The 16595-nt window shown below is 39.8% G+C and overlaps 1 protein-coding gene across 1 annotated transcript in view; it reads left to right on the plus strand.

The window, feature by feature from the left end:
* The window catches only part of FBXW8 (F-box and WD repeat domain containing 8), a 62923-nt gene that overhangs the window by 16894 nt on the left and 29434 nt on the right, over window positions 1–16595 (plus strand). The window contains exon 5 of the mRNA XM_084649037.1: window positions 10529–10686. Coding sequence (XP_084505163.1) covers window positions 10529–10686 — 158 coding nt within the window. The remainder of the gene's footprint in view (window positions 1–10528; window positions 10687–16595) is intronic.

The following is a 16595-nucleotide window of genomic DNA, read 5'->3' on the forward strand; positions in this document are numbered from 1 at the left end:
ATTGTGTTTTGCAAACTTTATTGTTAACCTGACTAAACTCGTTCAGGAGTATGCAGTCATTTGGAACCAAGTAGGTTGAGACATTGTCTTCCTGCTTCCTGTAAGGAAGCAAAATATGAACAGATTGGAACTCACTTTTGTATAGGGAAACCCATAATTTATCTTCCTGCCTTCCACATTCTCTCCATCCTGCTGCCAATACCCAAACCAGAAGATGGCACAATATCAAGGACTGATTTAGCACAGCTTGAGCTGTGGGTTGAAGGAGGCTGCTAAGATTTCTTCTTTCTAAAAGAACCTTGCATTTATGGCTTTATCAGATAATTCAGTCTGGCCTGTGTGTGGAGCATCTTGTGTTTATCATTAAAATTTTATCTAGTGGTTACGATGCTTGTTTTCTGGGTCAGACCTTGAATTCCTTTTCATTTGAGACAGTGATGTTTGTGGTTACCTCACTCCCAATCAATGTTGTATACACCAGCCTTTCTACAGTTACTTGTCTCAAAGGATCCACTTAAAGAGACGCTGGCCTTTCAGCCACCCCCAGTGTGTCTCTTGAATATAATTGGAGTTTTTGTTAAAATGTAAAGGTCAAAACTGACCTAAGCAGTAGCTTATCTGTATATGTGTATCTTATAAATTGTCATGGAAAATGTTTCACAATTTCTGAATACATTAGTTTTCAGTATATGTTTGACTGTTATGCAGTAAATATCTGTAGCACACCTGAGTTCTGCAGCAGTTCTTTCCTCCATCATTACAGTATTCTAAAAATATCCATCACAATCATCTAAGCTAATGTATACCTGCATGGTAATCTCTACATTAATCTCCTTTGCTAGTATTGACATACCCTATTGGACATTGTAGTCAGTTGTTACTCACTCCATTTTGCAATCACAATGAATCCCTGAAGCACAAAAACTCAAAGCCCTACTTGACAAGTTATTTGGAGTTCATTAGATTATGAGCTGTTTCTAGGTAAAGGATCCTGCCAGTATCGCAGAGCACTGCTCTGGTAGTACAACAGCGGTTGTTTTATTGCTGCCTGATAGGCTCTATGTGGGATGCTTGGGTGCAGGCATCCTTGAACTGTGTTGCAGGCTCCTTTCAACTTTCATATCTATATGAATACTCACTTTGCTGTGGTGTCTGCCTCCTCTGTCCCTCCCCGTGTGCGCGCACACACAGAGCCCACCAACAAAGAAAACTCCCTGATCATCCTCTTATTAAGGATTTTTTTTCCCCTCTGTGCAGCATGACACCATGTCTGTGGAAATAGTACTTTCTTTGCCATTGGATTTTCTGTTGTACATATTTTTGAAAACTTTACACGTCAGGTCCATAAACAGTGAGACCACTTTTCCAACAACTGGGAAGGGAAGAGATGAGGCCTCTGATGTTTAAATTTCTTTGTGTTGGAGAAGGGATGGTAGAAATGTTTTCTCTTGTGAGGGTTACACATGCTTGTGTGTGGGGAGTTAAAGACATAGGTGAGAGGTTTTTCGCAGGAGTGGGTGGGTGAGATTCTGTGGCCTGCGTTGTGCAGGAGGTCAGACTAGATGATCATAATGGTCCCTTCTGACCTTGGTATCTATTACTTCACGTTGTGTGGCACAAAGTTTTTTAACCAGGAGTGTGACGTATAGAGTCCCTGCATTACATGCAGCATAGGCTGGGTTAGTGTCCAAAGGCCACCCAACATCCTGGAGTCGTTCTTTATTTTTAGTTATGAGCCACAAACATAACCCTTAGCCTGAGCTGGTTATTTCTAGGGTTTGTTCCTGCAGGACATCCTGTCTCACCTCTTAGCTTGTTTGTTGCTGGGAGTGGTGGAGAGATGCTCTGTTTTTATCCTCCTATCTGCTCTGCTCTAATTTTTGGTTTTCCTTTAAGGTTCAATAGATGCCTCTCAGAATGTATACTGGTAGCTAGTCACACCTTAACTGAAGGGGCAGATTTGTTTGAAAACATAACAAAGATGTTTCTCCAAAATATTTAGTCATTAAATTTGAATATACATTAACAAACAAAAGTTTCAAACTCACTAAAATCCCTTCCCCTTTTAATTGCTCAATTTTCACTCTCTACACTTGTGATGTCACCATTTCAGTAATTCTTTTTCAGATGGGGCAGGGTCTGAATGCAACCCCTGCCCCCCCGAAAACAAACAAAAACCCCAGAAAGGAGACATTTAATAGATCAAGAAACCTTTCAAGTCTTTATCACTAATGATAAAGAAACAAAAATGGCCCAACTTTAATATTGTTTCCTTTTGCGGGTCACCTTTCAAAGGGTTGAAAACAAATGACATCACAAGTTCAGATAGGATTACAAAACATGCAAGGTAGTTCAGGTTACAAGTGTATTCACTTCACTGCCACCTAGTGAAAAAGAGCCTTTCAGGTGAAACTGGCAGGAGAAACCTGAGACTGGCTCTTTGTAGAAGCTCCCAGTCACTCCATTTTGCCTGACCATTAAGCTGCTGCTTTACCCAAAGCTTTTATCAGATTCCAAGGAGTGCATGGCTGTTTTGAATGGCAGTAATGTCTAATATTCCCAGATCTGCAACAGTTTACTTCATTTTATAAAGCCCAATTTTCTGCTGGGGCTAGATTAGTTTGTCCTGACTTTAAAATTACATTAAATAAAAACACATTCATATATTTCATTTTAAAGTTATAATAACCTTATACCTTCTGGGCTGTTACAAATGTTGCCTTTTCAATTAGCACTTTCTCCTCTTACCTAGCATGTTAAAAATTTGGATATCTTGCTGATGTAAGAACACGTTACTTCATATCTTCTTAAATCAAGCTATCATGTCTCTCTTGTCCCCCACTGAAGTCTGAACAATTATTGTATGTTTCTTACATTGTATTTTTGTCTCCTTTTGAAACTATTATGCGGAAGTACCAACAGCCCTCCTCAGTGATACTGTGGCAGTGAGGTGAATACCAGCTATGGTTTCAGTGGCTTTGCAGCAGTCCAGCACTGTTAATTAAATTGGTTGTCAGGGTACTTTCTTATTCACGCCAAGCAAAGATTATACTGAAGTAGAAAACTCACATCATTTAAAAAAAAATTTAAAAAAAATCCTGTTTCTCCTTGGATTTAAGGGAGGAATTATAATCAAATTTTAGAATCAAATTCGCTGTAAAATATTTTTTATAAAGACAGATTGCTGGCTCTGAACAAGAAATGTCCTGGATGCTATTTAACACTTCTGTTTGTTCCAATTACCTTGGGATATAAGCTGCATGCACTTAATAAATTGACTGAAAAGTTGTTTAATATTAGTAGCTTTTGTAAATATTTCTGCATGCTCTTTTGAAATGCTATTTTGATACATCCAGTACAGATTCTCAACAAAAGAACACCGTGCCTTCTCCAACAGCATGTCATCAGGTGCTATTAGCTCCTGTTTTCTAGGGGTTGGAGCAAAGTGATGCCCACAGTTAATTTGCTGGGTACAAAGTCGCACACACTCTGATGCCAAAATGGTCCATACTTACCGTTTGGCTGTACACTGAGACATCTGTCTTGACTAATAATAAGCCACTCAAAACTAAGTGTGGGATGGAATTGTGGACATTAAAAATGAAAAAGATAATTCGGCTTACCAGTTGCAAGGTTTGTTCCCTGTGCTCTTCACCTCTCACCTCCAGGTTTGTCTAGCGTTCTTTTAAATGATGGGACTTACACCGTTCCCCTTTCCTGATATTGAGTTTAAATTTCCTTTTCTTATTTTCATCCTGTTCTAGTTATACTCTCTTGTGCCTTCCTAAATAATTCCTCCCTGTCTGTCTGTCTGTGTCTCTCTCTATGTACGTATGTATGTATATATGTAATAAACTATGTTTACAGTGGCAAAATGAGTATCCAAAAATAACTGCTAGTAGAGAAAGCTGGAGCATAGGTAAGGATTGGGCATTGTTATCCCTCTGTCATCTAACTTTCCTCTGTGCAGGGTCAGAAGACACGGATACACAGACCCAAGCTATGCCTAAACTACAGCTTCCACTGTTTCTGACAGCAGTGAAGATTTCAGGGTTTTAACTGTCTAAATATACCCAAGGCCATAGAATCTGTTTAATCACTCTGTGTGTGTTGCTTTTTGATGGACTCCTAACTTGTCATAATTTTAATGAGGTATTTGAAACTGAATATATAATCTGTCACCTTGTTATATGGGCCTTGTGGAAAGTAATTGTCCTTAGCACATTAGGCACACACAGACTAAAGTGCTTGCCCAATTTCCCTATCTGTAAAATGGGTATAACAGCACTGCCCTACTTCATGGGTCTTGAGGATAAAACATTAAAGACTATGAGGCACTCATCTACTACAGTATTGGTGCAATATAAATACCTAAGAAGACATAGGATGATTTGAATGAGCAAGGCTGGGGTTTTTGTGGACTGGATTTGCATGTTTAACTGACTCTTGTTCTCAAAAAAGAACACCCCCCCCCAAAAAAAAAAACAAAAAACCCAAAAACAAATGCTATGAGAGAACCCACTGACTAGGTACCTTCATTAACTTCATGAAGGACTGGTTAATTACTGTTAGTAGAATAAAGATGAAAGATTTGAGATGTTCAGTGCAGCATGACAATACAAAGTGCTCATTATTATTTAACTTGCTTATCAACAGGCATCTGTTTAAACTTGGTGCTATGACTGTGGATCATTACTTGAGCAAAACTCCCACTGACTTCAGTAAGAGTTGTGACTTAATAAGGATTTCATAATCAGATCTTTTGAGTATTAACAGATGGTCACTGACTGCCTGAAACGAAGTTGTTGGGGTTTTTTTGCTTTGTTTTGTTTTGTTGATCACCACAGGTATCTGGAAACAGAACAGAGTTTGCCTTCTGGAAATTAAACCTAACTGTGAAGCAAATTTTTTTCATTTTTTTTTGCTACATATTCTTTAGAGGAATTATGAGAATAGTAAATTGATTTGTGAGCCTGCTTATTAGAGATCCGTGGTGTTAAACCATTCAACGATAGCTGTGGAGTGATGTACTTGTGGTAGCCCAAATCGAGGGTCTATACCAGTATCCTAGAGAAACAGAAAACAAGTGATGGCCTATATGACCTATTTGTTTGGAGTGAAAATCTGTCCTGCCAGCACTGAGTACATTAAGAAGGAAACAGTTTGCCTGCACTGTTGCCATGGACTGAATGAACAAATTCACTACTGTTTTGAAAATGCTTCTGCTATCAGTTTTTCTTCTGTGTATTTGTTAGCTTATGTATTAGTTGCAGTTGTACTTTGCACAAACACTAATTAGACAGCCATCAACACTGAGGGCCAAAGGCTTACTAACAATGCAACTGTGATAGCAGTGTCTTAATTGGTTGAAGGTAATTGCCATTAGGCAACCATAAAGACATCTGGGGCTCTGGAGAGAGATCAGTCTTCCTCCCCCTTCCCCAAATTTGTTCTGGCTCTTGCTATCCAATATAGTTAAGCTTTTTCAGATCTGATTTTGTTTTTGCCCTTATGAAATTGTCTGTTTCTTCAGTACCACTTCATTAGAACGGTGTCCAAATTCCACACCTCCACTTCCTTCCACATGTGCTGCATTTCAGTGCCCACTGCTGAGTAAGCATGAATACCAGCTGAAGCAAGCCACAGGTTTTTCCTAGCCACCTGTCTTCCACTTTCACAACTATAAAAGAGAGAAAGGAAACTATTGCTTACCTTCTTGTAAAGCTGCTGCCAGTAAAAAGCAGTTAAATTATTGTTTCCATAAGTAAACAGATGGAAAAAAAACCCCTCATTCATAGGGTGTGCATTCAACTTTGACTGTAACACTTTTTGTCTTGGGCTAGTCAGTTAGGCGTAGAGTGTTAAAGGTATTTAGGCTTTGCTGCACTGATTGTCACAATGCCTAACTGATTTAGGAGCCTAAATCCCATTTTCAAAAGAGATTAAATGGATTTTAGACTTCTGAGTGCCTGAATCTTTTGTGAAAATGAGATTAAAATGCATTACCAAACATAATATCAGAATAAATAATACAGTTATGGAAGGTTATGTTCAGTATATCCTACAATAAGGAGAAGTAGTAGGAGAAAGGCATTAAGACATTGTTTTTTAGCAGTATTAAGTGATGAGGTAGGTAAGGGCTCTTCTGGTTAGCAGGAGCTTCAGAAGCAAAGGCTGTCTCATCACCATTGGCAAAGTAGCAGAACGGGACACAGGAAGTGGGTGCTTGTTGAGTGCTAGGTGTGGCTGGGAATTAGCTAGAGGAAAGGTCCTTAAGTTTCAACAAGACCACAGAGTGAATAAAGTGTGTGAGATCTGAAACTGGATCTTGAAATGCCTTGTGAGCCAATACTAGTGTTCAAGGATGGGGAGCAAATACAGAACGTTCAGCCACTCTTTAACATAGGATGCCTTGTAGAGTAAACTATTTTCAACGGAGTAGGTGTTTAAATGGCTCTGTTTCACGGAAAGTGAGTATGAATTTGATACTGAATTCAACAAAACAGCAAGGGCAAAATAAAAAACGGCTGAATGATACCCATACCATAGAAAATAGCACCTATTTATTGCTTTATTAAAAATAAATTAGAGGTTTTTTTCCTGGCATAAAGCAGTCCAGATGAGCTTTAATTGTCATCCTTGTTGACAGTCTCAGCAGAGAAGCCACCATGTGAATAGGCTTAAGAGTTTCTGTATCTAGTCTGCGTATAAAGGACTTCATTTTGTAGTGCTCTCAGTTTAGCATAAATCATCAGAAGAATATTTACATGAGAACCCTAAAAATTATTGGGGTGGGAGAATCTTTAATAGATTAATTCCAGCATTGCTATCATCTAGGAGCAGATTATTTACCGTGCAGTGTACTGTTCTGCTGAGCCAACCTATGGTAGGCGAAACAGCTACATGAACATGAAACTTTGCCGTGTGCAACAATCCCTTGATGTAAAAATGAATTGCTTTAAGTAGAAAAGCTGCTTTTCTTTTCTTCTAATACTTTAACAATGTTTATGGAGCTAACATTGAGACTGTATTGTCCTTTAGAATAGCATTAAAGAAGCATTGTTTTAAAAACTCCTTTTCACACTGGAATCTCTGCAGTTTCACTGTTAAGGAATCCAACACCAATCAGCTATTTTTATTCTCTAATGTGTGGTAGCATGTTTTAAGTTGCAGAGTGCTTATCTTGCATGCTGTATAGAGAAGTTAGGCATAGTGCTTTTAGAAATACCAAATTGTTTTTTTTTTCCTCCTCTAATTTTGCTTAAACCTTCAGCCTCCCACTCCAGTCTCCTGCACTTTTGTTTTACATTCACACATCTGAATAAGTGCCAACAAGTATGCATTTGTGTAGGGAGAGATGCTACTGTTTTTCCTTCGGTTAATCATGGAGGTAAATATTCTGCTGCTCAGTGCTGTCAGCTCTAGCAATATGTGGTATCTCTTAAAGCTCCAGCTCCTGGAGTGATGTGATTACAGGAGAATCATACCTTTCATTTAAAAAATAAGATAAGTTTTTAGCCCTCATGTTTGGGAGGTGAGAGGGGCTTGGAAACATGAATCCCTAGAGCTCAGACAATAGAATGGAAATTAAAGACAATGCAGACTTCATTACTTTTCAGATCTCATGAGTTGGGGGTCCTGACTTATAATTTTTGAATGCTTGGGGCTGTGAATACTGGCTGCTGCCTGCTTCTCTCATGCAGTGGATGAAGATTTACACACAATTCCAGTGCCTCTTTCTGCGGAGTTAGGATTCTGCTACTAAAAGAAAAACTGTAGCATCTGTCGCTTGTTGCTTCTGAGTGGGAAAATTCCATTAGCAGGAGTTTCTGTTAGGAGGCCGGAGGCAAGTTATTCTGGGTGCCTTGATTTTTGGGTGTCCAACTTGAGACCTGTTGTGCTGAGCACCCACAACTCCAGTTCAAGACCATGAGAGCTGCAGATTCTCAGCACCTCTGAAAATCCAGCCCAAGGTGACTCGGTTTGGACAGTCGAGATCAGTGGACAATTTTGAAAGGTTTGGCCTTCGTGTCTTGGGCCATGGAGACGAGATAGTCGTTTCACCACCCCTCCACCTCCATTCGTGGAGTTGCTGCGCCCATATCTTCAAGGAGTATCTACTGGAGGCGTTCCACTACACGTATGGTCTGCCTTGGTCATTTGGCTCCAACTCTTCGGGCAGAAATGGGGGCAGTGGCTCAAGGAGAGGGGGTTGGTGGGGGTGCTGCCAGTTTTTCTCTGGTGGGAGAGAGCTGCTTGAGTCACGGTCTCAGTGGAGACCATCTAGGAGAGGAAGAGAAACCATTGCTTTCTGTTGATTAATATCCCATCACTTGAGATGTGTCGAACTAGAACAATTTCCAGAAAAAGGAAAAGCCATCACTTCATCGGTGCCATAGCCCCAAATGGTCTGTCTGATTAAGTTAGAGCTTTCTAAAATATTATATTCTGGGCAGGGACTCTTAATGTTACTTACAAATTAATAATAGTAGAAAAATATTTTTTACAATAGCGCATAGAGGCTTCAATTGAGATGGGTGCCCCATTCCGCTTGGTGCTGTACAAACACATAATTAAGTCAGGTTTCAGAGTAACAGCCGTGTTAGTCTGTATTCGCAAAAAGAAAAGGAGTACTTGTGGCACCTTAGAGACTAACCATGCTCAAATAAATTGGTTAGTCTCTAAGGTGCCACAAGTACTCCTTTTCTTTTTATAATTAAGTCATCGTTTCTGTCCCGAAGAGCTCATAATCTATACAAACAGGATGGGAGAAAGGAAACTATATTACCCCCATTTTGAAGATGGGGAACTGAGGCACTGAGAGATTAAATGAGTTGCCCAAGGTCACTCAGTAAATCTGTGGAGCAGCTGGGAATTTCTTGGATCTCACAAGTCTTAGGCCATGTCTACACTTAAACGCTTACAGTGGTACAGCTGTATCGATGCAGCTGTGCTGCTGTAAGAGCGCTTGTGTAGCCGCATTGTGCTGACGGGAGAGCGCTCTCCCGTTGACATAATCAAACCAGCTCAACAAGGGGCAGTAGCTATGTCGGTGGGAGATGCTCTCCCACTGACACAGTGCTGTGCACACAAGCACTTATGCTGGCAAAATTGATGTTGCTTGGTGTGTGTTTTTTTTTCCACACCCTGGAGATATAAAAGATTTGCTGACATAAGTGCGAGTGTAGACATGTCCAGTGCCTTAACCACAAGACCATCCTTCCTCTCATTTATCATTAGTGGTATTTATTTTTATTACTTATATAGCAGAAAAAGCATGTTATGCACTTTATAAACAAGGAGAAGCCAAGTCCTCTGCCCTGAAGAGCTTCTAATCTCATGAAAAATTTTATTCTAAAAGAAACTCCTCTGCAAAAAATTGGGGTGGATGTAAAAATTGATGAGAAAGAGAATTGTCTTCTGTTTGTAAAACACTGTTTGGATCTAAGCACTATAGAAAAAGAGATAAATAAACTGTTTTTAGAGCTTTCACTGTTCCAGTCCTACTGTGATTCCATATTAAACACTAAAGTGCACCATTCCTTTATTTTTTCCTTTCCAGATTGAGTCCATTACTTTGCCCAGTAGTAAGGAAGCTGGTACATGGGATAGTCATCTTACATTCTTTCTGCAGACTGTTCCACTCTGCACACAGCATCCATTACTCTCTTTCCGCACCCCTCTAGTTGTATGGTTAGTGCCTTAGAACACACCCTATGTAGTCAGATTCTGTGCCACTCTCAGTTTTGTGGCCTTAATTCATCTATTAGGTATGGCCGGTGTAATCTGAGAGGCCTGTTTAGGTTTTTTTATATTCTTAAGTGGAGTAAAACTAGAGATTGTCACGTGTTTCAGCAAATGAGCTTTCTGTGAGAAGGCAGGACTTAATTGTATGAACAAATCAGTTAGCCTTCAGGGACTTTACTCAGGCAACTTTGATGCATGGATGAGGCACTGGAAAGCTTGTGCCTACAAAAAACATTAGTTTTCAGTGTCTGTCCTTCGTGTGTGTAAAAATACTGCTGTTGATTAAAAATTTCTGTACATGGCTTTTGCAGTGAAGGCAGGACTTAAGGATAAAAGAGGGTTGATTCACAAGCTACAGTACAGGTTTTGCCATCTATAGTGTGATATAATGAGCACTGATTCATTTGTTTTCCCCCCCGTGCTCATCTCCACTTACACCCCTTCTAGAAAGTTAATGTATGTTGTTGCCATATTTCACTAACACAATGGGGAACACTTTAATAGATTTATTTCTAGACTGTTTGAAAGTCTTAATGGACCTGATTCTGCATTGAACAGTGGCGTAAATTAGGAATAACTCCATTGAAATGAGTGGATTTATGCCAGCATAAAACAGAGTAAGTGAGAGGAGAATCAGACTCAGTATCTAAGTTGTATTATTGATGTTGCCATGCAGTGGACTTAAACAGAATGAGACCCATTCCTGTGGGATTTGGTTTGAAGGCTCTTTTCCCAAATCTTTTCAAATATTTTTGGAATGAATAACATCCTGCTCTTCCAGATATACATCAGGAGATGTGAGGTTGTGGGACACCCGCACCTGGGACTACACGGCCCCCATCCTGGAACCAGTGCATGGCTCTGCTGATCCTGGACCCCAGCCGCATGTCTCCTTTGTGAGGATAAACAGCTCTCTGGCTGTAGCGGCTTATGAGGACGGTAAGTAACCACAACTCTCCTCCCTACTTTTTTTTTTTTTTTTTAAACAAAAGCTTTACAAAAATGAAGCAGCTGTGCTCAGCTTTGTGTGTCTGTAATCCTCTGTATCCACACACGCTTGCTTTTATGTGAAAAAGTTGGCCAATAACCATAAATGCATTAGGAGGCATTGGAACATAGCACCCATTAAAACTGATGTGTAATTCCTAACGGAACTGCTGCACAGGGTTTGACTGCCAGGCAGTGATCCAACCAAGCCGTCTTAAGCAAATAAATTGTTTGCTGTAAAATATTCTTCTTACAGCCTTGTTTTTCTTAGGGCACCCTGAGGCATGTTTATGGGAATATGGCTAAACTTTCAGTGCCTGGTTAATCAGAATTCTGCATCTTCACTCTGAATTCCCTGGATAGAATATACATAGGGTATATGTAAAGAACATTTCCTTTACTGATACCTTAATTTTCACTGCTGTTGGGTTACAATATGGGGCTAAGAAGGAAAGTTTCTTTTTGTAAGCAACACCAGTTGCTTATTTTATCATGTACACTTACTTGTCAAATAAAAAAATATTGCCTAATAGTTTGTTTAATGGGAATATATTATAATCCTAATAATCTATTGCTATTTAGGATATATCCGATGTGTGCGAGTGATGTGGAGTTGAGGCAAAGAGTGACTAGACCAGAGCCACATGGTGGCAGGTCATGGGAAAAAAGAAGGCTTGGATAAGTAATTGGGATTCTGCTGTCCCGAGTATTCCAAGCAAAGCTAACCACCATTGTATCCTCCATTCTCCGTGTGCCTTGTCCCGGGGTTTGACATCAGAAAGACCTGTTCCTCTCATCTTGTCAGAACTAAAACCTGTTAAAGTTACAGAGCTTTACAGTATTAGTGCTGATTTTGATGCACTGTAATGTCACCAGCTGGCAGATGGGAACAAAAATTAAGTATGACAGCCAAATCAAATCCATCTATCTATTTATTTTTTTTTTTTAAATTAAACAAACAAACCCTCTGATAGAAACAAAGTATTCTGATTATAGTATTTGTTGCAGTGTGAACTCTATCATTGTTTGTTGTCACCAGAAACTGTTAATGGAGTATTTCTTCACAGCAGCCATCCTGTTGTGATTAACATCTATAAATTGAGCTTGGTTATTTAAGTCACTGGATATTCTAGCACAAGGTGGTTTGAGCTCTGGCTTTCTATCCAGTTTGTGCAAGCAGTGAAGAGAGCAGAGTTCTTTGGTTTTATATTAGCTTGTGTTTTAGTCTTTCCAGTGACTACAGGTCTAATTATCTGTTTGTCTCATGGTCCTTGTGTTGAACTGTATGTTACAATGTGAGAATAAGTAACTGTCATGAGTAAACCTGTATGTCTTAACTCTGCTGGGCATATTGTTTAACGGATTTTGTGACAGGTCAGTGATTATTCTGATTTGAGAGCCTCAGTCAGAATAGCTTAGTTTCCTAATGCACTAGCGTATTTTATGGTTTTGCAGTTGTTTACTAACATGAATAACAAAGCATATATTTATAGTTTCGTGAAGAGAATTATTTTTTTATCTAAATGACAAAAACTTCCTAAATTAGTGTGTGCCTGATGTACTTTTCCAGCTCTCTCTCCCTTTTGTTTTGTAAGTTTGACTAATATAGAGAAACCAAACACCATTGTGCTGGAGGTTTTGTTGTCAGGCAAAGAATCCACGGCTAGCAGACTCCTTGAGATAACATCAGTTTCTCCCAGTTCAAAAGAGTTCAAGCAGTAATGTCCCTGACATCTGATTGCATGGAAGAACTAACAGGCAGATTCTGCTTATTTAGCGTCTGCTGATAGCACTATGTGGTATAGTTCAGCAGTTGCGAATAGTTCCTAAGGCATAAGAAATATAGCAAGCAAAGGGTTCATCTTGTATAGAGGCTGTCAGTCATGTGTGCCTGCATGCTATGGTGTACTCTGGCTCTGACTTCACTGAAGAAAAGTTGGATCGTGAGTCCTGGTGACTGCACCCCTGGGGTATTCCATGGGAGTCAACCACAGAGGAACCAGATGCAAGGAGCGGCAGATAGAAAAACTGTACTGGGAGAAAATGTAAGTTCTATGCCCTGTGCCCAGTAGGCATACTATATGTACATCTGGGGCAATGAGATTTGGCAACTTGATCCACAGTTGTGGTTTTTGAATTCCAACCCACTGGCCTCGTATTTCTTCTGCCTTGTTTCCTATTGTCAGCACTGGCAGTCCTCCAGTTTGATTTTACCACTAATTGTGTTGCACGTTACCGTACTGAAATGAATCAAATCAAAATGCTTTTCCTGGAGCATTAGATAAAGCAGGCGAGGGTTCTGGGTAATGAGCAGATGCTGCTAATGCAGGGACAGTAGCGGCCTTGCCAGGACTCCATCTGCTCCATGCTTGCCTGACTTTGGCCGTAAGCCACAGCTTTTGGGGAACTGAAGTCTACTTTAACTGTCCCCCCTCCCCCAGATTCTCATAGTTTGACTTGGAAACTTTCTGTGGTGTAAAATGAGAACATCCTTTTTGTACCACCTTTAAGACTTAAGCTGTCATGTTTGTCTGTGGGTATAGAAGGGAAATAATGTTGTCCCCACTTCTGTTAATATTTTGAAACCTAGTCAACAGTAGCTAATATTACTTGTCATAGGTTGGTATAGAACAAACGAAAGTGATTTCTGCAGTGATCAGAATGCACTTGCTTATATGCATGCTCTGTTATTAGGAATTGAGGCAGCACTGCTTTTGAATGGAAAACCTGATATCTAAGTAGGCAAGATGGTGAGTGAGAGGCTCTCAGAGCCATTCCCTCATCTACCTAGCACCCTGGATTTATAATATCAGACATGGAGAGTTCTGGTGAACAGGTTTATGTGTAGCACACTTCTAAGTTCCAAAACATGCCACAAAATAGTTACAACACCAAACAGTGTAGCTTGCAGACGCTTTAAGGAAGAAGGGTGCCTGGGTCAATGTTGCTGTGAATTTACTGTACCTCTTCATTGGTAAAAGGTACGTAAATTGAACTTTGATTTTACACTTTAAAAATCAGACACACGTTTTGATGATTTGGAATTAACTGAAATTTCAAGTTTTCTCTGCTGAACTTCTGAAACTAGTTGGCCAAGGGTCACTTCTGTTTTGCAGTTGCCAAGTAAAGGGGCAAGTATTATTATAACCACTTTACAAATGGGAAAAAGGAGATAAGGATCAGTTTATTAACTCCAGCGAGTCACGGAGCTGGGAACAGAATCCAAGTTTTCTTACTTCTAGTTCTATGCCTGCTTCACTGAGCCATGATGTGAAGCTCAACTTTCCAATTATATTCAATGTTAATTCCTCGCCCTAGTCGTCTGAATGGTATCTGATCTTGCTGTTTATCACTTCAGACTACATGTGGGGTTTTTTTTGGCAAAAGTCTAGGATTCAAGATAACAAGTTTGAGACTTCAGGCCAGTTCCATTAATGAAACATGGGTTTTTTTTAAATAGTTTATTTCATTAGTATAATTTCAGGCAATATCATACTTGTAGATAATATAGCTAGTATGCCAGATAATAATGTGAGTTTTCAGTTGATTTTTTTCTTGTTTTCCCCTATCGAAAATAAAATACAGTATTTAAAAATGAGAAGTTTACATTAAATTAACTTGGATCAGGATAGGAAAAGTGGGAGTTGCGCTCCTAAACAGAATAGATGAAAATTAACAGGAACAATTGCATTCACAACCTCTCCCTCCGCTCCACCCCCCTCCCCAAAAAAAAGAAAAACAAAAAACCTCAACAAAGAAAAAACCCACCTCCCTGTAAATCACATTGGCTCCGGCAGCGTTGCTTTGAAGCTGAAGTGAGGGAATAAGATCCCCACCGCCACAATGTCCAGGTTCCCTGTTCTAACGTGGAATCATATGGTTGATTTTCTTGCTTTGATCCTTGAAGATAATGTACATTTAGACTGGCCTACATCTCGGTCTACAAGGTTACCAGCAACCACTAGCAGTATTGTCTTAATGAGGAAGAGCTGATTAAGTGAATCCCCAGCATGGGTCATCAGCAGTATTTCAACCTGGTACCATCAGATTTAAATCACAGTCCATTTCCACTTAAACTAATGTGTTAACGATTAGCTGGTAGCAGTAGTAGGCAGTTATACCCTGTTTTGATTAGTTACTAACAAGGAGATGCGACACACACTGGTACAGGCTTAGTTTATACTACAAAGTTTTGCTGGCATAGCTATATCAGCTATGACTGTGGAAAAAATCACTCTCTCTAGCCAACATAGCTATGCCAGCAAAGCCCCTTGTGAAGATAAAACTGTGCCAACAGCAGAGCACTTTTGTAAGCTTAACTAATGTCATTTGGGGAGGTGGTGTAACTATGTCGGCAGAACTTCTGTCAGCTTATGCTGCATCTCCACTAGGGGGCTCTGCTGGCATAGACAAGCCCGCACTGGTAGACAGTTGCAATGTAACACTTAAAAATGTAGATAATCATTTTGCATGTCTGCTTATGCAGACCTACCATGTCGTGAAATTAGAACATTGATATGAAAACAGTTCAGGTTAGTATGGTGGTAAAGCATCGTACTTGGCACCAGAGACAAATATATTTGAAACTAAATATAAAACTAGTTGCGTGGGAAGCTTCCATTGCTAATGGGGAGCATCTCACTCAAATTCTTACTCCGGGAAAAACCTGTGTAGTTGTCTGGTTCTAAATAAGCATGTAAAGGCCTCAGTCTGAATCAGGGCTGCATTGTGTGAGGCCCTGTACAAACAGAGTAAAAGACAGTCTGTGCCCCAAACCACTTACAGTCCAAGGCATAATGCAGCAAGTGGATGTTAATACTAAGTGATCATCAGGAAGTGCAAATGCAGTGATTGTAATATCACAAATCAATAGCTGCACCATCTTGCTCGTAACTGACTCTTCGCACTTAGACAATCCAACTGAACATCTGTCTCCTTAAGCCAGAAAGGAAAGTAAATGCGCAGTAGTTACTCAGTCAGTCTGAGAATACTGCACTGTCACAGCTCCAATGGAGCAGAGTTAAGATTGTGGTGTGACTCTGGCTTGTTGTGGAAGTGCCATTCTTACTCACAATTTTGTGTGTTTCTAACATTTGATGGATTTTTATTTTTTAAACTATAATGTTCTTGGAAGTTAATATGTCCTCAAACACTGCTGTGTGCTTGCAACCTTAACTTCACCTTAGCAAATCTTTTTGTGTGGGAATGAAATATTGGCCACTGTTGGAGGCAGGAAGACAGACTGGGTAGATCAATGATCTCATCCACCCTGACAAATCCTATGCTTTTAATACATATATATATATTTAAAATATTTCTTTACAATGTGTGTTATCTCAACACAGATAATTTCAGCTATAAAAATGGCTTCTCCCTATTTTGTCCCATCAAATACAATGTGAGTGAATAAAGCAAAGGCTGACTTGCCCATTAATTAATTAATTCTCTGGTGCTTTGGAGTGGAAGGACCTGCGCTCACATTTCTTTGCTTCATAGCAACACCGCTTATATAATCCATACCTGTTGGTGCCCCTGAGGGAGGCGTTTTCTAACTGTTCCCTGGAACCAAGCAAGCCCTATACTTGTTTCTCAGACATCACACGCTGTTGTGTGCACATGATATTCACTTCACTCATAATGAAAGAAAATACCAGTCAGCTCTTGCTCCCTATATTGTTCTGCATTCGCCCTCCAAACTGCTGCCTCCGTCATCTTCTGTTCTTGGCTTGGCAGTTTAAAACAAACATGGAATCCCATATCTTCATAAAACCTTCATTCTCTGATCTTCCCAATGATGTCTGCACACCCCCTTGTGCTGGAACTGGTATTCTGTGCATTTTATTTTTCTGACTTGGAATGTA

This window comes from Lepidochelys olivacea (genome assembly GCF_965140295.1).
Source record: "Lepidochelys olivacea isolate rLepOli2 genome assembly, chromosome: 15".
In the NCBI taxonomy this organism is placed as follows: Eukaryota; Metazoa; Chordata; order Testudines; family Cheloniidae; genus Lepidochelys; species Lepidochelys olivacea.